A 26,606-nucleotide genomic window follows, 5' to 3' on the forward strand; every position below is an offset into this window, starting at 1 on the left:
GCCTTCATTATTTCAGCGGCTATGTTAGAGGATTAGTCTAGAATTCTGATTTTCATTTTGAATATAGTTCATCAACGTTTCTTACTCTGTGGCAGTCTTACTCTTCCCCTTCTTGGTATCAACTTCCACTTCTTTGGGTTAAAGTAAGGGAAATTCTCAACAACATTTCAGTTACTTTCTCATTTCTTCTCGTGAGCTTTCTTCCCATGCTCTATGAGAATTCCAATTCAACGATGAGATCCAGAATCTGTTCTTACTGGAGCTGCTTTCTCTATTGTTTTAATAGAGGAAGAATACTGTGAATGTGAAATCTTTTATTTACTTTTTGCCTTTATGGCATCATGAATATAAGAAAAGTTAAACAGTGTTTGGGGATAAAGCCAGTAAAGATTTCAACAGACCTAAAGGCAGTGGGAAGGCATTTATGCCAAAAAGTAGTGAAATACTGCTCTCTACACTCTCTTACTTTATATGCCGTCTTCCAACTGTGTGGACACAGCTCCCAAGTCGTAACCACTTCTCAGAACTATTTTCAGAAACAGGAAGTCCTGATGTTAAAAAACGCTTTGCTGGTCAATTGCACCTACAAAAGGGTGTCACTGACACCCAGACATTCTGAATGTCGTAATCACTCACGAAGCTCTATGGTGTAATGGGACCTTCCCAAAGCGAAGTTACAGGAGGTTCTCTCTTAAGAGTGCCCAGAGGTTAAAGGTCTGTTCAAAGATTTGCTAAAAGTAAATGTTCACTGTTTTGAAAAAAGATTTGTTGTTTCGGAGGAACATTGTTGTGCTCTTTACAGTAGTGCAACCCCAAAATAAATGGCCTCCTGCCCTCTTTGTTTTTCCATTCTCATCACTACAATCCCATTCTCCATAGAGTAGATCAAATGATCTTTTCAAGAGGTAAAGCAGATCACGCCACACTCTAGGTTAAAATTTCCACAGGTTTCTGTTGCAATGAGGATAAAATCCACGCTCTTATCCGGGACCGTATCCCAGAAGGTCCGTCGCCCAGTTCCATGTCACTGCTCCCTTTCAAGCCTCAGTTCCAGCCTTCCTGATTATCATTCTGCTCAAGTGACCCTGCTGGTTCCCACCTCAGGGCCGCTGCCCTTGCTGTTTCCTCTGGGAGCCCTTTTCCCAAGATCACAAAGCTGGTGGCCACTGTTCCTTCAGATCTGAGCTCAAATGTCACCGTCTCAGAGCTATTCCACAAGTCTTCCTTCAAATTCTGCATTCAGGAGCTGAAGCAGCACTTCCAGCTATCCACATCTGGAAAAGATGTTTCTGGGGACACGGGAAATCTTGGAAAGTGGTGCCCAAATCGGAACCATGTGTCTACTAAAGAGTTAGATGCAACGTATCATCTCAATGTTTCACGTGAGGAGAGCGTTAATAAAAACTTAACGTTTGATTGTTTTAAGCGTTTTTCTGGATTATTTGCATCATTTTAGATGGATGAACCAATGTGTTCCAGTTTATCACAGTTCTTTGAGCAACTGTAATCCTAAATCCACGAATATTACACTTAAAATTTGCCATGCACTCAGATTACTTATTCATTAAGTAATTATGCATACCCACTATGCGCTAGGCATTCTCCTAAGCCTGTAGGGGATTCTGCAAGGAAAAGTCCCTGCCCTTTGGGGGTTATTTCTTTAGTGGGGGACACAGACGCAGAATAAATCACTGCTTTAGTTCAGGTCAGGTGAGCTTCTCTGTGAAGGTGACATTTGAGTAGGTGCAGAACAAAGTCACCTTGTCCTAAAGGCTTTATCTCCCCAGAGTCCAGAAAAAAAATTATCTATTTTTCCCTTTTTGCTCTTCTTAGACATACATCACTTCTGCGGAGCTTGTTTATTTTGATATCCCAGCATGCAAATACATGAAACTAGCGGGAAACCTGAATGCTACATACAGCATACGATCAGAAAAATTTTTTGGTCCAAATTATACTTTTCTAATCCTCTTCTATCCGCTACCAAAAGGATAGCTCACAAAAGAATGATATCATGATACTTTAAAACATTGTTCAAAAGCTAAGTGAGTATATATACATATCTCACCCCCAATAGACTGTTGAACAAAATCTTCTGTTGTGACTCATTTTTAAATTTTGTAAAATATAACTTGACACTAGATTAATGTACATATATTCATGAACAATGGCAGAAATTAAACAGAGGACATATTTTACATATGGAAGAACACAAGGAGTACTCATAATAGGTTCTTACCGGGGTAACTGTCGGATGTCTCCAGAATAATGTTCATATTTGTAGTTTACGACATACCACTGGGAACTGTAAAATTTACAAGCCTGAAAGAAAAAAAAGGTGACAATTAAAATATTATCATTAAAAAAATCAGCTGTGCTGGCCAAAAGTACCATGCATACAGTCTCATAATCTCTGGAGTGGTGTTAAGGTATATATGTTAATGATTTTAAGGTAGGTAAGGGGCTTGCTCATTATAATTATTTCCCATTTTCCAGCGAAATGGAAATCTAACTTTTCCCAGACTCTTGGGGGAGAAACCACTTAACATATTTATTCTATTTTACTCCATCAAGGAAAGCCTAATTTAATCATGCAGTGAATCACACCGGATATGTTGCTAACATCAAGTGTTGCCATTTTTCAGCTTTCCTTGGCACCCCTTCCATTATTTAACACTTTTCAGTAGTTAAAGACTTTATTATTTATATGTAATCCTTTAATCATAATTTTAGCCATTTCTTCTTGTTTTTGCATCAGTAACTTTCCTTTTCCTCTTTATGTCAACCCCGTTGTCAAGTTGAAATCATTTTTCCAGTTTTACCTCTTTGCCTTCTAAGGTCCAACCTTCTCCCTGATTATTCATCGATTTTATAAATATATGTGAATAAAAGATGACCAAAAACTTTTTTAAAAACAAAGTTAATAATACAAAATAATCTTAAAGTGGTACATGGTGGCTGATTTTACAGTATTTACTGATGGCAAAATATTTCCCAAACACCTACTATGCTCCTAGCACTGTACTGATTGTGGAGTGGTAATGGGGATTTCACTACCTGGCTTTTAAGATTCCTTTTGATTGTAAAATTACGTGAATCTGGGGATTCAACAGCTAACATTAGGGATCTAAGGAGATCTTGTCCTCTAGCACTAGTGGAAAAAATGAGAAATAAACTTACTGCAACATAGGAAATAAAGACCTGTGATTATCTTTGTAACCAAGAAGGGGACAGGCAAGGAGATCTCTTTGTAAGACTATAATTCAAGGTGCAGAAATGTTGCTGCAAAGAAAGCACTGACACCGTCTTTGCGGAAACAGAACGTGGGAGGGATGGGCCCAGAAGGCAATGTGCAAAGGTTGGCGGAGAACACACGGTGCCTGCACCTGGCTCAGGATGCACGCGAAGGACAGGGAGAGTGGGGAGGGGTTAGGAGCCCACAGCTGCTGTGGATCTTTCTGGCCTTGAACTTTCTCAGCACCGTAGCTTTGTTTGTTCAGGGAAGCACCCACACACAAACCGGGGACCCAAGGCTAAACAGTGTGTGAGACTGGGACAAAGACAGGAGTAGGAGGATGGTGGCAGAGAGAACACAAGAAGAGTTTAAAAACAAACAGCAACAAGACAAACAGACATAGATAAGAACAGTAAAAGGGACTTCAGGAGATCTGTAACGACTGGAAGGGACAGAGAAGAGGAATGTGAACAGAACTGAATATTTAGCTAAAGTTAAATTTCTTAACTTTGAGCCAATTCTGCAAATCACATGTTTCTGGAAATAAGAGGAAAACTGAGACCTAATATGCTCCTTGGTTAAAAAGTTCCTTCTTCATTTTATTTTATTTTATTTTATTATTTTTTCATTACTTTATTGAGGGCACATTGGGTAAATTTCAGGTGTACATTATACTTCGGCTTCTGTATAGACTGCATCATGCTCACCACCAAGAGTCCAGTTTCCATCAGTCACCATACACGTGTGCCTCTTTACCCCTTTTGTACCCCGACTTCCCCTCTGGTAACCACTAATCTGTTCTTATCCATGTGTTTGTTTATCTTCTACATATGAGTGAAATCAAATGGTATTTGTCTTTGTCTGACACTTCACTTAGCATAATACCCTCAAGGTCCATCCATCTTGTCACAAATGGCATGAGTTCATCTTTTTTATGGCTGAGTAGTATTCCATTGTATGTATATATACACAAACACACACCCACACACATATATATATACACCACATCTTCTTTATCCTAAAGATGCTGGGGATTCAGTCAAGGAACACGTAGGTTGTTGGCATCCCACACCGTGGAGACAGAACATTCTGATTATAGTTCTTTCTCATCCTTCTCACTTACTTTCCTTTCTCTATATCTTGCTGTAATGCTCAAATAAAATAAAACATATTTTCAAATGGAAAACAAAAAGCATAAAACTCACTCCCTATTGCTTTCTCTTTCAATCCTTTTTTCTGGTACATAGTTTTATGTAGTTCCCCTTCAAGTATATATTTGAATTTGAATGTTGTTTATTCACTTAATGGTATATTCTAGAGGTTTTTACATTTGCTTTCTAAATTTTATGACCACTTTAAATAAGTAGAATAAAATATCATACCCTAATTTACTAACTGTCTCCCTGTCTTAGAGATCCTTCATTCATTAATTCATTCAACAGACATTACTGAACCCTTACTGTGTGCCCAGTGATGCTGTAGGTGATGCGAATACATCAGTGAATACGGGACAAAAATTCATGCCCTCTTGAAACTTGTGCCCTTGGGAAGAGCTGGTCAATAAACATAAAAATGAGTAAATTGTGCAATATATTAAAAAAAGGTCAATGTCATTAAAAATAAAGCACAGAAAGGTGGATGGATAGAGTTGGAGAAAGTGGGCCAATTTAAGTAGAATGGTTAGGGTGAGTATTACAGAGAAGAAGATGACATTTGAGCAAAGACTTATAGAAAAGGACAGAGTTAGCAGTTATTATGGCTACGTCAAATTTTGCGCCATTGTAGAAAAACATGCTTCAGGGTTCTTCTTCATGCATTTGGTCCTTCCATCTTCCCCTAAGTCCATCCCACTTTGGATTATTTTCTTTGGATGGAGTACTCGGAATATTTTGAAGAGTCTTGATAAAACATTGCCAAACCAATCCGTATTCTTTATAAGAAAAATACAAATGGAGGGTCCACCACTGAACCAGGAGCAACAGACCTTTATTCTTCTTCTGGAACTAGTACTGACTTCCAGCATGATTTTGGTCAAATCATTTTATTTATTAGGATCTCAGATTTAGCTATTGAACATTCAGAATATTGGACTGGATTAGAAATTTTTGTACCATAATATCTATCTATAGACTTCCTAATCTGGAAGTTTTAATGGGACAAAGATACATTGATTTACTCATTGCCCTTTCTTCCTATGGATAGTATCTACGTTTACCCATGATAAAGATGTATTCTCATGCATATTACATACGATATTCACAATAAGCCACGGGCGTAAGCGAATCTGAGATATGTTAATTCTGAGTTCAACTGACCAAAGATCAAAGTAGTACTTTCTTATTTTAGTACAGTTTAGTAAAGAACTATCCCTCTTCTTTTTGGAATGGCAAGTGCTTGTCAGATACTGTACTACTAGGTGCATAAAATCTTACAATTTTTTTACATACAATCTTACAATAATTTACAGATGTAATAATCTTACAATCTTTATATATAATCAACAGACACTCATGAGATTTTATTATTCCCCTTTTATAGATCTCAGAGGCAGGGAGAGCCTCAGATGTTTGCTCAAGACCCCACATAGGAGAGAAGCAGGATTTCAACCTGGATTTGTCTGACTCTAAAAGTCCGTTCAGCTAATTTATGAAGTGTTTGATGATTACAGACATTTTCTTTTTTTAGCACATCTGACCATCATTCCAGATGTTTCGTTTGGTGTTTCTGTTTTTGTCTTGGAGTCAGACAGACCTAGTTTCGAATTTGGTATTAGCTTTGGGATCCCAATTAAGTAACTTAATATCTCTAAATTCCTTTATCTGCCTAAAGAATACCAACTTCCTTAGGATCAAATAAGAAAATTCCTGTAAAGCACCTAGCACAGGGTAAGTACTTAATAAATACTTGCTTTAAAAAAAATCAGTTTTCCCAGCAAGTTTGACTCAATCTATAATTCACATTCACAATAGTTGATAATAACAACCTCTTTCTTGATTTATAAAAATATAGTTTTGGACAGATATATTAGCTCTGATTATCAAAGAGTTCTGTTTTAGCCAAATTCCTTCTGAATTTGTTTGTTACACTTTATGTATCTGGTGGTGGGTGGATGAAGATTAGGGTTGGACAACATGACCCTTAAGAATCCTTCTAAATTTGCGATTTCTCTGATTCTGAGAAAGCCAGTGCATTTTACAAACACATGAACGTTTCTCCTACATAGTTATGGCATTTTGGAAATGTTACGATAGAAAATTGTTCTCTATTCTTTGTTCCAGCCCACACAGTCACTCTAAGAAGATCATTAAGAACTATTATAATTATGACTACAACTCCTCTTTGTCCCCAAATGAAGCTGAAATGACCTGTTGCAAATTCAAAGTTACAAGCTACAACTCTTCTTGTTACCATAAGGCACAGGCTCCATTTTCCCTTACTAACTACCTAGCCCACAGCACTAGTTTCCTATAATACCAACTCCTCTTTCCTTTAAAAGCGAGGCTGCCACAGTCTACTTCAAAAGTGACAACTGTGAATGTCCAGCAAAAGTTTGCTGGGCTGGTTAGTTTTTCCAACAGCAATGCCCTGATTCACATTTTATTCATTTATTATATTTGCTTGTTCAGTCTTTATCCTTGCCATCTCTGCCTGTTCTATGTTTAGATGCAAACGAAGCTGAGCAAAGTCAACATGGTCGAAGGTTTCCATGACATTAGGATAGTGTTTCCTGAATTGTGTTGTGTCCATGAATTATTTGGGGTTGCTGATTAAAACGCATGTTCCTAGGTTCCACAAGAGAGTAACTGAATCAGAATCTCTAGAGGGGCCCTGAAATCCATCATTATACTTGAGTGACAATGTGGCTCGGTCCTTGTTGTGCTGTTTGCCTAAGAACTGAAAGCACTAGGGTCCTAGCTTCATCCAGTGGACTCTGGTAACTGGGATTACCCTCCAGTTCTCACTTAAATAGACACAGCCTTTTAAAACAGCAGGGTGCACATCCACTCCAGCATCGGGTTTTAGTTATAGTGGGTATTCAATATATACTTGTTGAATGAATGAATCTTCTATACACTTTTTCCTTTAGAAATAACTAAACAGGACACTTTGGAAGTTCTAAAAATCTAAACGTTTTAGAAAAGATTGGGCAATTGTAAAGGGCACTCTAAAACACTGTAAAGAGAATATTTCACTTTTTCCCCTTTCCTCTCCTCTTTAGAGAATTATCAGAATCAATTCAAATCATGTTACATACCTCAAACAGCAATTTGGGTTTGGCAACATAGTTTGTCCATCTCTTAAAAGGGCTGATTATTAGATTCTGGCTACAGAGTAATAAGCAGGTTACAGATGGCTTTTTAGATGTAAAATTATTTTTCTTTCTGGCTATAGAGGTTTATTTAATTACATGATACTTTCTTGCCAGAAAGATTTATGCAACCACAAAGGGTGTTCATTTTGGCTGTTAGTCATCACTAGGATTAATTCTGGATTTGTAAAATGATGGTGGTAATTTTCATATTCATGCCATTCTTTATAAAGTTCAGAATTATGGCGTTGGATGAATGTTGAAAATTAAGCATCATGAAATTAAGTGAATTTAGGCAAGTTATGAATTGAAAGGGTAGCTGGATAACTTATTGTCCACACTGAGACACAAGTGAAAGAAGATGCTATTAGCCAGGTCAACAGGTAGATCATGAGACTATTCCTGCAAACCAGAACATGTGGTTACTCAATACTTTGATATTTTAGAGAAAAAGAGAAAAGGCACTGAAAACATTTTTTTTCTTTAATTGGATCACACTATGTATTCTTTTTTTGTGTGTGTGAGGAAGATAGGCCCTGATCTAACATCTGTTGCCAATATTTCCCTTTATCTTTGTTGATTCTAAATTGAATCATAATATTTGGTTTGTCTTTTCATAATGTGTTGTATTAAGGCAGCTGAACAAACTTTAAAATTAGACTTTCATAAATCACACCTGTGCCTGACCTGGGACCATCCCTCTAATTTCACAGGTAGATCTCACAAGTAATCTGTCAGGACATCAACAGTGGATGGTACTAAAAAAGCTTGGTAATACTATGATCTAATCATTTTTTCTCATGTAAGGCATAAAATCTGGGTTGTAGCTCAATGCAACTGAAATTTTAGGTTCAAATTTAAAATGGGTTCATCTTGAGTCTTCCGCTCCAGTGTCTCTGACTCGTACTTCTGTATTTTCTTTCATTTAGCACCAAACATTACAGCACCATTTTTATTGTGGAGAAGAGGAGGCCAATTCAGAATTAGAAGAGTTTTGCATATCTGGAAACAAGGCTATTACTCTAGGGATTTTGGTGACTAGAAAATAAATTTCTTCAGGTTCATTAATGTGAAACACAAAATCATTTTGTTTTCATCAGTGTTTTCCACATACATTTTATCCTAATGCCACTAAAAAATAAATGCGTTTGAATTTACCTTAGTCAACTTTCATATGTTTATTATCTTTAGTGTTATATATTTAGTGTAAAAAAAAATTAGGTGATCCATTTTGTTCTGGCCATGATAGAAATAAAATCATACATATAAATATGAGCAGGAGAAATATAGGCCAATAAAGATTTTGAGATCATTTTTCCCTTAAATCCTTAAACTAGCATAATAAATACCACATTACTTGTAAATTTACTTTTAAAAAGTATACTTGAAGTGAAAAGTCCTCCATGAAGACCTTTATTGGTGAATTAAGAGCCACATTCTTCAAAACAAAAACAACAATCTTTGTATTTGCACAAATTTTATTAGGAAAGGATTGTAACTTCTTTTTTTAATCTGGAGAGATTTTTATAGTTGAATTTCCTCCAGTATCTTCCAGTAGTTTAAATTGTGCATGTAGAATGAGAAAAACCATGCTTACTGTGCTTCAGTCTAAATGAATAAGTTAGAATCATTCATTTGGGGCCCAACGATTCATAATCAGAAAACAGTATTCATTTTTACTTAATTTATTCATAGATGCAAAAAAACACCCTCCTGAATCATTTATTGAAAGACTTATTCTTATTTCTGGGTAAGTTTGAGTGCACATTATTTTACTTATGAGATTCAAACAATTTGTATAATGTACAAAGGCATTTGCTTAAAAGAATGGTTTCTTTATCAATGTACACAATATGCAGTCCAAAACGGAACATGAAGCACATAAAATCATTTTAATTGTAAAAGAAATTAAATTCCTGTGTTTTCTTCAGACAAGGTACGTTTCATTCCAGTTAGATATATTTCTTTCCATTAACAAAAATGGGCAGCAGGAACCACATTTGAAATCATCACCAATACCCCTCTCCTCATAATTTTCTTTGCTATGTCTGGGACTCAAGTTGCTGAATCTCTCTTTTATTTGTCAACATGATGTAGCTTCTACCTTGAATACTTATAATTTTCTCTTGAACTAATTGGATGCCATTTGTCCGGGTCCAAGTGGTGGAAGAGGAAGAGGAAGAAATTTCATTTTCAGTATTATACTCATTTGATCATATTGATTTTCCTGTTTACAAAATGTTACTTCTTAAATAATTAGGGAATATTTTGGTACATAATTTAACAGCCTACTGAACTATTTTAAACTTTGGTATGCATAGAGTATTCTGCCTGAAGAGTTCCAATATTTTGGGTTTACAATCAAAGAGCCTTGCAGGTAAAGAGAGAATAATATACCAACACCTTGTTTGGTAAGATACATCCCACATTTAACCTATTGTAATCAGGTTGTGCTCACAGCTTCTGAAGCTGCTCTGTTAAAGAAAGATCAGTGACTCTGAATTTTTAAATCCAGTTGGCCTTTATCTTGACACCTTTTTGGCATTTTATACCATTGACTCACTCTCACTCTTGACTCTTTTTTGATTCTGAGAAATCAATTTCTCCTTGTTCTCTTCCTACCTCCCTGTCCACTCTATTTCTACCTCCTTTGCAGGGACCTCTTTACCAGCCCTGTAAGTGGGAGTGCACGAAGGGACCGGCCTCTCAGCTCCAGCCCAGCCCTGTGAAATTCCTGGGCAAGCTCTTCTAGGCTCAAAGCCTCAACTTTTGAATCCAGAGCAACTGCCCATCCCCTCCTCCTGTGTTGAGGCCTATGTATTTATCTCCTTCTGGGACATCTCTCTCTGCATGTTGACCAGTGACATTATCTTATTTGCTTCCACCATCCCTGTTCAAGCTATCTTTGCTGTCTTCTGGGCAGCTTATTTAAATTACCAGCACAACTATCTAGTGAATAGCCAAAGCCAGAAATGTGGGGGTCATTGCCAACATATTCCTCTCCTTCATTTTTTTTTTCTGTCACCAACTTCTGTCAATTCCATCTCCTTGATAGCTCTTTACTGTCGCCACAATCATGCTGCCATGTTAGTATATAGGTCTTTAACCCAGCTGGACTATTAAAACACATAGTCTCCTAGATGTCCAACTTCTCTTCAGTCTTACTCATCCCCCCCCAAGCCAACCAATCCATTCTCTGGTCTGCCTGCAGTTATTTTTTTATAACATGGGAACCTGACCTTGTTTCTCTATTTTATAGTAATATTCCAGGGGTACTTGTCAGTTGTACTGCAAAAATCTGATCATAGGTCTGTTACTTCCTGCCTGGCGGTGAGCTCCTTGAAGGTGAGGACTGTGTGACATCCACTGGGTATCAACTGCTTAGTAAGTGATAACTATTGTTGAAAACAAACCCAGTCCAGTCTTTCATGGACTAGACAAGGTCCTTTATTGCATGCACTTTGCATGTGATCCATAGTAACAGTATATCAATCGGAGAGAAACTTTATATATAAAGAATTTAATCCTTTATAAAGATAGGGAAATTAACTACATCCAACCGAACTGGGAGTAGCAGTTTCTGTGTGTATCTAAAGGAGCAGCTTGTTTAAGCCACTGAATTTGTATTTACCTCTAGGACAAGAGAAAAAATAATCTGATAATTAAGCAGGGGGTTGAGAGGAGAAATTTAAGGGCTAAACAGGGTGTTACTCTGACCTTTATGATCATTATTATTTACTTCAAACTTTGAAATTAACCTGGCTCCCTGATGGGCCACTGTATCATTCTCAGTTCTTTGCTCTCTCATCTTCTTTGTTAAGACAGACCAATCCAAGAGTTTAGTTTTAATTAGTGTTCTGAGCTTCTGGCTTTATATTATGCTTTTGTGTATATTAAAATGAAAACCTTGCTCTAGAAGTTTTGCTTAAGAAGTCTGCATCCTATTTATAGATCTCTTTAATTGCTCCCCAACCCCTAGTGGGAGGGAGTGGCGCTTGTTTATCATAGGAGTGTTTGATTTTTCTTATGATTATAGATGTGGATTTTAAGCTACTTATGAGGATCAGATAAAGAACTTGATCTCCAATTGTTATTTTCCAAGTGTTTTCATACCATTGCTAAGTTTATTTTGAGAAAGACTGCATTGGGATTGCTAACATCCCTATTTAAAGATGCAGAAAGTGAGGCAGAAAGGTTAAATGTTTGTCAAAATGAAGGATGTAATAGCTTGTGAACAGTGGAAATATCCTCATCAGGTCAGGCTATTAAACCCATGGTTTAAAGGAGTTTCTTAAAGGGTCGGCGGTAGCAAAATGGTTAAAGCGTGGGGCATGGGGTCAGAGAGATGAGGACCTTAATTCCGGCTCTATATGAATTTGGGCAAGTTAGCTAATCACTTAGGACCTGCTTTCTAGGCTGTAAAATGAGGTAGTAATGCCTGTAACACTGGGTGCTCAAAAATACAGGTATATGTACAATGTTGCTCACCTATGGCTTGATGTTAATTTAACGTAACTGTGAAGTGCTTTAGTGAATGTGAAATAAGCCTATGCTCTTGTGTGGGGAATAGTTAACCTTATATTTAACAGACGGGGAAGAGTATTAATAACAGATAACACAGAAAAGTGAGAGACCATTCATTTTATTTAAATTCCCATTAAAAATATGAAGTCATTCAAGATCTTTTTAAAAAAGGAACGCCACTGCCTTTCGCAAGAGGCTGAGTGTTGTCAGAGTAGAGTGAAGTGAGAGAGAGCTCAAAATTGGTATTGAACTGGATGTGTTCAAACTCGAGTCATGTCAATCCGCTGCCTAGCAACCAGGGTATTGGTCCTTGCCACCCTGTGGGGAGCCAGAGGGCAATTTAGCACAAGGAGGACCCAAAAGGTTGCTTAGTGCAGCGCAGTAGCTGCTGTAAGGGAAACGTGTTTCTACAGAACCCTACAAATGTCAATGAATTCATTTCAGCGCTGGCTTAGTCTGGTTTTAAAAGTCCAGCCAATGTTTCTCAGAGTGTGGTCCACTAACTATGTGCATCAGAGTTACCTAGACAAAACTACAGTGGGGTTTTTAGGGCAAACACTGAGAGAAGTGTTCCTTCCAGAGGGCTGCTATAGCAAAACACCATACGGGCAGTCAGCATCCTGGTTAAGAGGCCAGGGGCTGGACGGGCATGGGTCCGGATGCTGGATCTCTCTATTCCCAACTTGTGTGATGCTTGACATGTTTCTTAATCTTTCTATGAAAGTATCCTCATCATTAAAAGGTGGTGAGGATAATGATGAAATGTATGTTTGTAATTACGGCAAGTAAAGAAAGGGCTTAGAAGCATATCTGGCACAAAGTAAGCAGTCAATAAAGGTTAGCGGCTATTAGCTACTGGGGTCAAGACTTTTTGCCAGCATAATTCTCTGGGCTCATTTCTCAGTCTTAACCCAGCTCTCCAGTGACCCCTTTCTTTTTATCTACTGTCTCCGGGCTTGACTATTCATGTTCCATTATCATCAAGTGATGTTTGTAACTGGGTTTCTCTCCCTCTTATCCTATAAGGCATAGGTTTTACTTTATCTCCATCCTTAACACCAAGCACAACTATGGGAGTTTTCACTGCTAGTGATACAGAAAAATTAGCAGAGAATAAAATAGTTTCTTCCCGGGCTTCATCCTCTTCTTCTTTTTTCTTTTTTGACTTTAGATCTGTGCAGTTGGGAAAAACATGACAAGAAGATTCATTCATGTTGCTGAGCCAAATGCTCTGTCCTGAGCTTTGCAAAATCAAAGTTTAGCAGATATCTGGGATCTAAGGTAAAAGGCAGTGTACTTGACTTCTCTTGGAGTAGTGCTTAGGAGAAACGAGAAATTGAGGCTGGAGGTGAGAAGAGCAGGAATTATCCCAGGCTGCAGGTAGTTGAAAGAAGACTAAGGTAGGAACGAAGGGGAAGGTGAGGAATTTCTCCTCAGGAGAAATGGCAAGACAAAGGCAAATTCTGTGGTCAACCCATTCTCAGCTGAAGTTGACATTCTCAGAGAACTATAGAAATAAAGGGATCAATCTGGCCACTTGAAGTTGTGGTGCAGAAGCTCCTGAAAGCACAAACCAAACCAAAGGCCTCTAAGAACCCTGAACTATCCTTAGAAGTCTCCACTATTGCGTTGATCTGCTTTTCAGGCCATCCTGCCCATGGGAAAGTCGCTAAACTCGACACCTTGGTTGCATCCAGAGATTGGAGGTGGGGTTTCTGACGTGGTCCTGGGATGTAGGACATAGGATTTGAGCTGATTGCCCTACAAACCAGGCAAGACAATGAGCAGATCTTAAGAGGCAAGAGCTGAGGCAGGCTGGAACCAAATCCCAGGCCTTGAAAGCCTCAGGTACTAGAGACCCAGAGCGGAGAGCTAAGAACCCCTGGTTCATGTGAGAGCAACTTTTCACAGTCTAAAGGAGGTTGCTGCAAACCTGGAAACATACAAATACCCTTACACCCAGAAAGAGGTGAAAGACCACGAAATGAAAAGTCTCTAAAATCATGGAAACATTTATAAATCCATAGTAATTACATTACAAATGATTAAGAATGGACTGTGTCGGATGAACTTAATTGGCCTCTATGATGGGCAGACAAGCCTAGCTGATAGAATCATAAAGCAAAACACAGGTGAGATTTTGATCACTTCATATATTTTCACTATCCAATTAAAATAATAACAATAAAAAAGAATCTGATATAGTCTCTAAGGTGACTAGCTAGTGACTTGAAGAATAAAGTTGGATTTTAACTTTTGGAGACTATTTTAGGAGATAGACTAGGGTTGCTTCCAGTTTGGGCAGTATTTTAAGATATGTCCTAACTAACTTTTTCCAAAATATTTTTTAATGACAAAAATTAATTTGTAACACCAGAACAATATATAAATTGAAAATTAATCTCTCCCTTCCCCCTATAATTCCAAACTTGTGAGGTAACCAATGTTATGAGGTTGATGTGCATTTTTTAATACTTTTTCTAGGTTTATATGAACATATTTACATATACACATGGGTTTTATATCTTCAATGACATCATACTGTATATTCTGCAACTTACTTTTTTCCCTTAACAACATATCATGGGCATCCAAGTTAATATATTTCAATATATGTAATTTTTTTTGTGTGTGAGGAAGATTGGCCCTGAGCTAACATTCGTGCCAATCTTCCTCTATTTTTTTTATGTGGGATGCTGCCACAGCATGGCTTGATGAGTGGTGCTAGGTCTGCACCCGGGATCCAAACCCAAAAACCCTGGGCTGTCAAAGCAGAGTGTGTGAACTTAACCGCTGTGCCACCAGGCCAGCCCCTAAATATATGTGATTTTTATTGGCTACATATTACTACAAAATATAGATGTGCCAAAGCTCATTCAATCCCACCCATATCAATTGATACTACAAATTGTCCAGTGCAGCAATACCCATCTTGTAATTATATTTTTAGGTGCTAGTGTTTGTTTTTGTAATATGCATGTGGCATGTTTATATGTACTACTGAAAAGATACATTTGAATTACATCTCAAAAGACTATAGACATGTGAGTTCTACAAACGTTGTGTGATAGTGCTTATTTCCCTGTCTTCCCACAATTACCAAACGATACTCATCTTAAAATTTTTCTTCATTCAGATGTTACACATCATTTTTGTTTTAATTGGTATTTCCACGACTGCAAGTAAGGCTTGGCAGCTTTGCATACCTCTTGGCCAACTGCATTTCCCTTTTTGAACTGCCTGCTCATATTTTTTGCTTGTATTTTCTTGAGTTATTTTTCTCTTTCTTATTAATTAGTGGGGTTTTACACATTAGGAATGTGTGTGTGTGGGGGGTCAGATACAAGGAATTGCAAATAATTTCTCGGATTAAATATTTTCTTTTGGCTTTATTTATGGAACCATTCATTCTATAAAAACAAATTTTTATTTGCTCATATCTTTCCATTTTCTATAACTTTCCACTTAAAAATGTTTTCCTACATTTTTATAATTTTTGTTTTTAAAGTTCAGATTTTAAAAATTTATCTGGAATTAATTTTTGTATGTAATGTGGGAGAGAGACCTAACTTAATTTTTATCCAAAATGGATAGCCAAGTGGTATTTGTTGAATTGTCCACCCTTCCCCAGAGAATTTGAAGTGCTATATTTACCATTTATTAAGTAACCATATGCACTTCAATGTGGATCTATCCTCTGTTTCATTTCACTGGTTTATTTGTGTATTCCAGAAGACAGAAAATCATGGAGCACATCACAATTTATTTTTTAAAGCCAGTGTCTCTCTAATACCACAGGAACAAAAAAAAACTAGAGTAATATTTCACTCATGAATATAAATGCAAAAATTTTAACTAAAATATTAGCAACTCTTATGTAGTAGAGTATTAAGGTAATAATACAACAAGAAAGGTTATTCCAGAAACACAAGTATGGATCCACAGGACAGCAGCCTATTAATTCTACTACAGTATTAAATTTAAGCAGAAAAGCCATTATATCAATAGCCTGAATATGCATTTCATAACATAGGGTGGTCAGCCTTTATAAGCACTGTAGAGACCAGAAAAGACCCTTCTTAAATCCAATAAAGACCAAGGAAGACCCTTCTTAGATAATTCTTTTATGCCAGAAACTGTCATAAAGTCCCAAATCAAGAATAAGATAGGATGTCCAATATTAGCATTATTGTTCAACATTGCTTTAGAGATATGAGAAAATAAAATAAGACAAAAATTGAAGAAATAATATACTTATTAGAAAAGAAGAAATTTTTAGTTGTTTTAAGATGATATGACTATACACCTAAAAATCAAATAAGAACTATTAGGATAAGTGAGTTTAGTAAGCTAGTTACGCACACTTGAAAATCAACAGCTTTTAAAAACATCTCGGCAATGAACAGTAAGAAAAGAAAATGCATTCTAAAAATTCCACTCACATTTGCAACGAAACTATAAAATACACAGAAATAAATTTAACAACAAAGTTAAAGATCTTTACGAAGGAAGGGCAATATTTTCGTGAACAACATGCAAGCAGACCTGGTTAAAGATTCTCTGTTAGAAATTCAATTTCATAAATGTTTCAGATTCTACCTAGATTAACATGCATTTACTGCAGGACTTTTGTACACGTTTCTTGTGTAGAAAATGATTTGCCAACTCTTTTTTTTTTAAACAGTGATGCTCTACTCGATATTAAAACTTCCTCTAAGGCAACTGTAAATAACATATCATGGTACTAACATCACATTTACTATTTTTATCAGTAAAAGTGAAAAAAGTATACTCAGATATCCTGATGTTATCTCAATCTGCACATTTTTGTTTTTTATACCTCCTTAGAAGGTGTTGTAATTCAATGTGAACTTTCGGAAATAAACATGAAATAACAGAATTTGAAAAGCAAAGGTAAATTTATGGCAAAAGATGATCTGGACTGAATAGGACAACGTAAAATATCTATGATTAATCAGATTAGTATTAATATGTACACTAATAAGGTTAGCTTATATTCATACAAATATGTGAAGAGCTGAGAAAGGGTTTCACTATTGTTTGTAGCTTTAATTAAATCCTAATTGGGATACCCTCCTTACTCAGAATTAAAGACTACATTTAGACACCACTGCTTTCAGTTTCACCTCTGCTGGGCTAAATTTTATCACGGCATATTCTGTAAAGAAAGGACTGGTTTCCTTTATTCATTCAGCAAACATCTTCTAAGTAGCTGTTATGTGCCACCCAATCTCTGCCGTAAAGCAGTCCATAGTCTAGTTAGAAGAAGCAGCAATTTTGTAGGCTTCCCCTCCACTAACTGAATGCAAGCAGATGCTACACCAACACATTTTTATCAGTCCCTTAAAGCTGTCCACAGGGTTTTACCATTAACTATTTGCATAGTTAGTACCTGAAACAAACATATCTCTTAAAAAAGAAACACTATTATGCAAAATTTCCTACAACTCCATCCAAATAAGTCAAATAAAATTAAATCTTCCTAGTAAGAATACTCAAACATTTCTCAACGTGTGGATTTTAAATTAAGTAAAAATAAAGCAAAAATTCAAAACTTGAATAGTCACAAAATAATGAAGAATGATTAACAGGAAAACGGAAAGCATCTACAGGTGATAAAGGTTGAAAGACATCAACTAATCACAGCATTTGGAATTCTCTATTGAAAAGGAGAGGAAGACAAGAATAACTAAGTTGTATTAAGAACTATCTTGGGGAAAGCGACATTTATAAAATAAACGGTTGGAAGCATCTTGTTTACCTCTTTCACCAGTAAATTTTCTGCTTTGTGCTCTGCGTCTTCAGGTACTGTGGAGCACACTGTGCGGATATCCCAAGAAACTGTTGCCGTCTGGGAAGAACAATGAGATGAAGTTAAGCCTTCCAGCCGAAGAGTATTGAGCAGACCACTGCACCAAAAACACAACAGCGAAGTGTCTCAGATCTTAGCATTTCAGGCTAAGAGAAGACAGAGAAACTTCCATGGTTCTTACCAATTTAATCTTTAGGGGAGAAGATCCGATCCCTCTTGATTACCACTACGAGCATTATTGTGATTACTATTATATCAGTGAAGCTCACAATTTTAAGCTGTTCCCTTCTCTGCAGAAAACAAAAATTTGGGCATCTATATGTTTTGACTAGTTTATTTCTATTGGTATCTTTTGTTGTTGTTGTTAAGGCTAAAATAAATTTGAAATGAAGGAGAAAACTTATAAAATCAGCATTATTTTAACCTTACTGTAAATAATTTCTTGGATATCCACAGGGTAAACTTACCCCCTTTTAGAAGCTGTGTGTGTGTGTGTGTGTGTGCAGCCACAATTCGGGGTAGGAGGGAAGAAAGACTGTTCAGTAAATCTGGACCTTGAAGAAAATAAGTTGTGTTTTGGTATCTTTATTTTTGTTGAAATAAACAAAATATTTTCAATTTCAATGCTAAACAAACAACTTTCTATGTAATGAATATACATAAACTAAGAGTATAAAGTAGCTCTTAAAATGAAACAACTAAAGCAGATTTCACAGGTTGTTTCCTCTTTGCGTACCCCCAGCTCCATCAGGCTGTGGGGGACAGGATGCCCTCAAAACAGTAAGTTTCCACCACCAGCCATCAGCTTCCTTTCTGTACTCCTTGGCGATAACTGAGATGCTGAGATGCTAAGATGAGTCTGTTAACATACTTGTTAACAAGAGTTGGGATCTTTTATTTTGTACATCGGCAAACCCACAAGTGATTCATCAGGAGTTCTAGAAAACAATGTTTCATTTGAATGGTCGTAGGTGAGGAGCATTTTTTCTAGACTATTTATTGGAACAAATGAGAGTCTAAAAACCCCTCCTTAGTTTTGGAGAAGATGGGAAGGAGAGGGGTCCATGGAAGCTAGTCTTCTAAGTTCACAGTTGCTGTGGCAAGCTCTGCTACCAAGGGCAGCATCCTTCCTTTTCTTCCAATCCAAGACTCGCATTTTCTTCAAATCCCCCTTTTTCTTTGCTCTTGATGTAAGCTCCACAAGGGCAAGAAATCTGGTTTGTTTTGTTCACTGCTATGACCTCAGTGACCAGTTGGGTGCTTAAAAACTCATTTGTTGAGTGTGTGTGTACTATGTGAGCATGTATGAGTGTGCATGTGGTGGGTGAGTGTGTGGTATGTGCCCGTGTGAGCACATATGATTGAGTGTAGTGTATGAGTGTGTCTGTGTGAGTATGTGTGTGTGTGGTGAGCGGGTGTGTGTGTGTAGTGTGAGCATGCAAGTATGCATGAGAGTGTGCTGTCTTTGAGTGTATGTGTAAATATATGTGGTGTGAGTGTGTGTGTGCTATGTAATGTCATGTGTGAGCATGTGTATGTGCCTGTGTTACTGGGGATGGTATGTGAGTGTATCTGTGTTGAGTGTGTGTGTGTGGTGTGCTTGGGGAGCATGGAGTTTGGACACTGTGAAAGAGGAAGAATGCCATGTGAATCTAACAAGATCAGAAGATACAAAATAATGAGGAAACTATGTTCAAGATACATCACATGGTAAAAATACATGCTCATCCTAAAACATAGCTGCAGACTGAGTTTCCTTGGTCAGCACACTTGCTCCAGGACTCGACTGCAGTTGTGTGAACAGAGTCTGGAAGCGCAAAGAGGCTGTGGCTATCAATTCAAGCCAAGTATGGATACACACACAGGGAGCCATCGCTTCCCGCGTGAAGTACAATAAAACCAATTTAGGACTTATTTACATTCTACATTTTTGATTCCTTTTGAATCTCCTCTTTCAAGTTGCTTCTTTTCTACTATTCACTCTGTTAGAAGATAAACAATAAATAAAGTCCACCGAAAGTTTGGAGCAGAAGATTAAAATTCATGCCTAACTTGAGCTTTGGGGATTACTGCTGGATTTCAATTATCTGGGGATCATTTATTTCCTGATTGGGCAGATAATTCAGATACACAGCGTCATTTGCTTGGTTTCTAGGAACTATTACCCTCTGTAATCTACTGAAAAATTTAGGGATTTGTTTGTCTCTAATTCAAAAATTTTTATATATTTCAGCCATTATTTTATAACTTTTTATGCAAAAAAGGAACAGATTCCTCTTTCTCACTATCCACTATAGCCTGCTGTTAACTTCTTGCCTGTAAAAAAAAATACCTGCTCTAAAATACTCTAAATCTGATAGAGTGCAGAGTAACATGGCCCAAATTTAAGCTTCCTGTTTAGTCAGACCACAAACCTGTTGTCCCGCTAAGATCACTGCTCCGTGGTATAACACAATAGAGTGAATACTGAGCTGGTTTAAGACGCTTTTGTTTTTCTTCTTGATTGTGAGTTTCTGGAATGTGGGCTTAGGTTTCCAGTAGTATAGTCTTATGGCTACTTGATTTGCAATGTCATATGTAAAGACAGGGTCCCAAATACACAGCTAACGTTCATATGCAATGTATGAGATTGGAAATTCACTCAGGTTGGGGTTATAAAAACGAATCCTGTGTTCAATGGCTATGAGTGATTCCTGATGACCTCTAGTTATGAAATGATGTTGGTTCTTTACTAAAGGAGACAACCCGGGCTGAATCACCCTCATGTGACCATGTGATAAATCTAAAACAGGATTTCACTTCACGCATGGAATGACGGCGCATCTAACACCTTGCACTGAATACACAAGATATAAGAGAAAGAATATGTGTATAACGAATGCGTATAACATGCTATGGATCTGTTATATTTTGTTGCCATACTGGAGAATTTGCCTGAAAAAGAAATTTACAGAAAGCCTCTACAAGGTTCAACTTCAAGAATTGTGGTGCTTCTACTCATTTTTGATTTCTTTAATGCGTCTCCGTTGAAGCAAAAATAAATCGATCAAATAAGAAGAAAAGTATACACAGTCATATTTGTTAGGGGTATTAATATGGTTACTAAGAATTTCTTTTCTGAGAATTAGATGCTTTCAGACCACTACAAATTGCCTTGGCCACAAGAGACTTCCTGTTCTCTTTTATAAACTGTCTGGTTGGCAATTAGTACAGCTCAATAGCGTGAAATGGATCCGAGGCAGCTCTGGAACTCAGCCGAGCTCCCTTTGGGTGGTAGAGTTTTATAAGGGGCCTATTGTCCAGAGATTAGGCATTTGGAAATAAAAGCTGTCATTTTATTTATGAAATGACGCATGCAGGCCTGTGTTTGTAATTTCAGGCCCACCATATTCAGACATCCCCGACTACAGCCCTGGCACTTTCTGTTTCTCTTTACTCTGCAGTGGGCAGTCTTTGCGGCTTTGTCACAGCCACCATTCTGCTGGCTAAAATGACCACAGGAGACTTCGTTCCAAGCACATCGGGGCTATTTCTCAATTGGCCAAAGGCCACTATCAAAGTCTATAAAAGAGGCTGCTTTTCCTATCCTGGGGCTGTGCAGAGCTTCCTCTGACAGTACTGTAGACCTCAGCTGCTCAAAAAAAGGGACAAAAATGATGGTGTTTATAGTAATCAGTCAGTCCCAGCTTGAGAAGTCAACAAGCCTCACAAGAGGGACTACTAACTAACACATCACCATCAATTTCAAGCCCAGCACGTGTTTAAAAGTGATCTTCACCTACTTTTCTCATTAAGACACTGATATTGCCTTTTATTCTAGCAGAGCAGGCACTCATCTTACATTGGTTGTTTGAAAAACATTTTTTACCACATTCAGAAGAGTATTGTTGTCATTTTATTTTATTTTTTAAAAATACATGAGATTGCAGCATTATTCATAGTAGCCAAGACGTGGAAGCAACCCAAGTGCCCATAAACTGATGATTGGATAAAAAAGATGTGGTATATATATATATATACACACACAAAAGAATACTACTCAGCCATTAAAAGACAAAATTGTCTCCTTTGCAATAACACGGATGGACCTTGAAAGTATTATGTTAAGTGAAATAAGCCAGACAGAGAAAGACAAATACCGTGTGATTTCACTCATATGTAGAAGATAAACACATGGACAAGGAGAACAGATTAGTAGTTACCAGAAGGAAGAGGGTTGGGGGGTGAGCATAAGGGGTAAAGGGACACATTTATATGGTGACTGACAAATAATAATGTACAACTGAAATTTCACAATGTTATAAACTATTATGACCTCAAAATTTCACAGTTATAAACTACTATGACTTCAATAAAATTAAAAAAAAGTACAACAGAATATCACTTTAGTACCTTCACTGTGCTTTAAGGAGAAGGTCTTTCTTGTTTTGCTGAAGTTAAACTGAATGGGAAATGTGCAAACAGTGAGCAGTTGCCCATAAATGGACGGTTGTCATCATCCAGCCAAGTCAAGCCTGGGGACTTAACCATCACAGTATTTAAGCATCTAAGCAGGGAAGTTTGGAGACCTGGTTCAAGGTTTTGGACTGACAAATCCCTGAGCAAGTCTTTTCACTTCCCTTTTTGTAATTCATTTTCCAGGCTCCAAAATGCATCTTGCCTCCTCTAAGGAGGGCAGGACAACACATTCTACATATGGAAAAATGCGAGCATTAATAAACCACAGCACTCCAATAATATAAAGATACTTTACTGCACCAGGCCCTCCCCTTGGCAAGGACTCAGAGGCTGTGGTCTGAGCTCACTCTCCAAGGAGGCTCAGTGAAGAAGCCTGCTCGGTGTGAGGCCTGCAGACATGGCCCCGTGATGAACAACCGGCCTAAGACACGAGCCAACCCACCACAGCCAACCCGCCATGGCCGTTTTCTATATGGTTGCTCACATTCCTTCTTCCATGCTGGGCTCATTCCTGCACATGCCTTGTCCCTGCTCCTCTTCCTCCCAAAAAACCCTTTTTTTTTCTTCTTTCTTGATCTCAGGTTTAGTATAGGTGCTGGCTCCTTTTGAAAAGCTTCTCTAATTCATCCAACACACATTTTCTCTTCTCTGAACTATATCATTTACTATCTGTCTCATACATGAAGTCTGCAGCTTAACTCTAGAATATTTTAGACCCGAAAGCTCTTCTAGTGATTAATTCAGTGAGTCATTTTACATGTGTGTTATTTTTTGCATATGAACAAGCCATTTCTTATTTGGGAATAAAATATAACAATAAATGAAATGTTTTGCCATGTTATTTCTTTTCTTTCTTGTTTCTTTGGTATATTTTGTTTTTTCCTTTTAAAGAATGAAGTAGTAATGTAGATGTGTTTTTATGATTCATTTGTACCCAATCTCTGACAACCTACATCAGCCCTATCTTAATGTCTAGAACAATCCTTTTTTTTCTAAAAAAATAATAGTGTTATTGAGATATAATTGACATGCGACAAAATTCACCCCTTTTAAAGTATAGAATTCAGTGGTTTTAAGTATATTCACAGGGTTGTGAACCATGACCACTACTTAATTCTAGATTATTTTCATCACCCTCAAAATGAATCCCATATCCATTAGCAGTTACTCCCCATTCTCCTTTCTCCCAGCCCTAGGCAACTACCAATCTGCTTTCTGTCTCTCTGGATTTGCCTATTCTGGATGTTTCGTGTTAATACAGTCATACCATATGTGGTCCTTTTGTGATTGGTTTCTTTCACTTAGTATAATGTTTTCAAGTTTCATCCATGTTGGAACAGGTATCAGTACTTCATTCCTTTTTATGGCTGAACAACATTCTATTGTATGGCTATACCACACTTTTTTTAATGCATTCACCAGTCAATGGACATTTGGGTTGTTTCCGTTTTTGGCTTACTAGGAATAATGCTGCTATGAGCATACTTGTACAAGTCTATGTGGACACATACTCTTAGTACATTGAGCCCAGGGCAATCTCTATATATTCTTACTGAATTGAAATAAGCACTCTAGAATCGCTTCACTACAGTACCAACTTTCTAATGGCACCACTCACTGTGGGATTCAGAGTGTTAGTCTTTTCTCCATGTTCTGCACTATATTTTTCTAAGAAGCAGCCAGCCAAAAGCATGCTGTTTAGACAGAAACTCTAATAGCAAAAGTCAAGGTGCTTATGTCTGCTTTCTGTCCTCACAGTTACTCTATATCCTTGAATAGGAGCCTTTCTGATTCTCAGCTTCATTAGCTTGTAAACGAGAGGAATATTACAACTTACAAATAGCCTAGTTTGACAAAGATTATTACTTAGCTTTTAAATTGCAATTACAGTGTTCTCGCACGAACACTGTGAGCCATTTAAAGCCTGCTTTTCAGGTTCAGAAGCCAAGGATTAAAAAGAGGTTGAGATTCCTATATGTTAAGCTGTGTCTCAGTCGGGGAAGTAAGAAGAAGAAGAAGAAGAAAAAAAACTCATGACTTTTCTGCTTTTCAATTGAAAAGCTATTAAGGTTTTTCTGCTTCCTCTCACAAAATGACCCGTGTGGTTGAGTCTGGAAGTCCCCATATACCAGCGGCGTTTTACAGCTAAAAACATACTCTGAAAAGAACAAGCCATTGGTGTGTTAAGAAATCACAATTCACTCACTATCTATAGTAAGCCAATGGAAATCGCAGATGCTTCAGAAATCCTTGAGGCACTAATTTTGAACCACTGATATGACGACGGGATTTGAGAAAACCATGAAAATCTCTTGACAGGCTGTTTCAGGCACACAACACGGACTTTTGAGAGCTTAGTTCCCAGAAGGTGGGCCATGAAGCTGAGCTGAAATAGAATACTTTCACTCGTGTGAGCACTACTGAAATACAGGTGGTCAGGGGGCCTTCCCACAGTGCTCAGTATTGCCAGTTTTCTGACCTCTGAACTTTCTTACTTAACGTTTCGTACCTCTCAGAAATGATTCCACTTCAGGCTTTCTGTATCTTTCGCTCAGCAAGAGACTCATTTCTGGCTTTCTCACCTTTTGTTCCATTTTGTCTCAGCCTCTCCTTCAATGGAATCACCCCACACCATGATTCAGTGTGTCCTTGAAACTTCTTCAGGAGTGCTTTTCCCTCTTTACTCTCCTTGCCTATTTTACTAAGCCGCAACTTGGTGACTAAGTTCTTTATTTTTTGGTCTTAAGTTTCTATTACTACCAGCTTCATAAAGAAAGATGAGGAAAACAAGAATAGCAAATATAATTATTGAAGGAGTACAGATTTTTTTTTTTTTGGAGGAAGATTGGCCCTGAGCTAACATCTGTGCCCATCTTCCTCTATTTTATATGTGAGATGCTTGCCACAGCATGGCTTGACGAGTGGTGCATAGGGTGGCACCCGGGATCCAAACTGGTAAACCTGGGCTGCCCAAGTGGAGGCAAGAACTTAACTGCTACACCACTGGGCCGACCCCAAGGAGTACATGTTTTTGAAATGAATGAGTTAATAAATGCATCTAGACTGCTTCTTCCTAGTGAATCATCATGATGCAAGTAGTACAGAAGGTCACACTGCCTGCTCCCAGCACCCACGCACCAGGAGGAATAGATTCTACCTGGTGTGCCAAGATAAAGGAAATGCTGCTACTTTAGCCTAGTAACCTGGAAGATGATTTTAATTCAAAGTTCAACAATCTTTACTGAATGCCCATGAACTAGACACCGTGTTGGGTACTTGAAATACAGACATGAAGTGATTTCTTCCCTGCCTAGTAATACAAAGCACATGAACGAGTACATTAAGTGTTGCAGGAGGAAATTAATCTTTGCTGATAGCGCCTATGTGCTGAACACTGTACCAGATGGAAAGGGCCTCTGGAGAAGGGGATCACGATCTCAGTCTTGTTTTTTTAAGGTGACATGTTGACTCGTGTCAAAGAGGGAAGCATCTTATTAATGATCAGTTTCCTCAACATCAAGCAAAGCCAATTACTTCATTCTCTTTATTCTCAAATTTCATTTCAGAATGGCCTTTTGGTTCCTAAAGGTGATGGAAGGATTAAAGTTACATTCCGAAATGATAAGCTAGATATTTCTGAAAGATAATAGTGGAACAAATGTTCATTTTCCATCTGCTTTGTGTCAGGTGCTGCTCTAGTAGCTGGGGGTGGGTCTCACGATGATCAAGACAGAGCATATCCTTGTCCTATCTGTTCGAGGGTGAGAAACAAGTGACAGAGGACTGAAAAGGCAAACCTCGATCTTTCTAAGTAGTGAGAAGTGCTAGAAAGAGAAGCAAACAGGGTGACCTGACAGAGGAACACAGTGTGGGAGCGGGTCATGGAGGTGGAAGTCAGGAGTTCTTTGAAGGGGTAGCATTTGAACTGAATCATGAATGAAAAACAGGACCCAGCTGTGCAGAGAGTGCAAAGGCCCTACAGAGACATCAAGCTTGGAAGTTCAGGGAACACAAAGAATGCTAGGTATCCATGTCATGACCGAGGGAAGCAAAGCTAAGAGATCAGGGTTCATGGACCATCAAGAAGCAGCTGATGGGGACAATGGCAAGGAGCTGGATCTGACACTTAAGGCAGTGGGAAACCACTGGAAGGTTTTAACTAGGGGCATGGCATTATCTGATTTATAGTCTAAAAGCTTCCTTTAAGTGAATCAAAGCAGAGCAAAGGAGGAAGCAGGAGGACCACT

The 26,606-nt window shown here is 37.8% G+C and overlaps 1 protein-coding gene across 25 annotated transcripts in view; it reads right to left on the reverse strand.

Moving 5' to 3' along the window:
- The window catches only part of DOCK10 (dedicator of cytokinesis 10), a 264,121-nt gene that overhangs the window by 119,422 nt on the left and 118,093 nt on the right, over nucleotides 1-26,606 (reverse strand). For all 25 annotated transcript variants that reach the window (XM_070270519.1, XM_070270525.1, XM_070270522.1 and 22 more), the window contains exons 3-4: nucleotides 17,851-17,940; nucleotides 2,240-2,322 (exon numbers count right to left, since the gene is read on the reverse strand). In XM_070270519.1, coding sequence (XP_070126620.1) covers nucleotides 2,240-2,322; nucleotides 17,851-17,940 — 173 coding nt within the window. The remainder of the gene's footprint in view (nucleotides 1-2,239; nucleotides 2,323-17,850; nucleotides 17,941-26,606) is intronic.

This window comes from Equus caballus, chromosome 6 (genome assembly GCF_041296265.1).
Source record: "Equus caballus isolate H_3958 breed thoroughbred chromosome 6, TB-T2T, whole genome shotgun sequence".
Taxonomy (NCBI): Eukaryota; Metazoa; Chordata; class Mammalia; order Perissodactyla; family Equidae; genus Equus; species Equus caballus.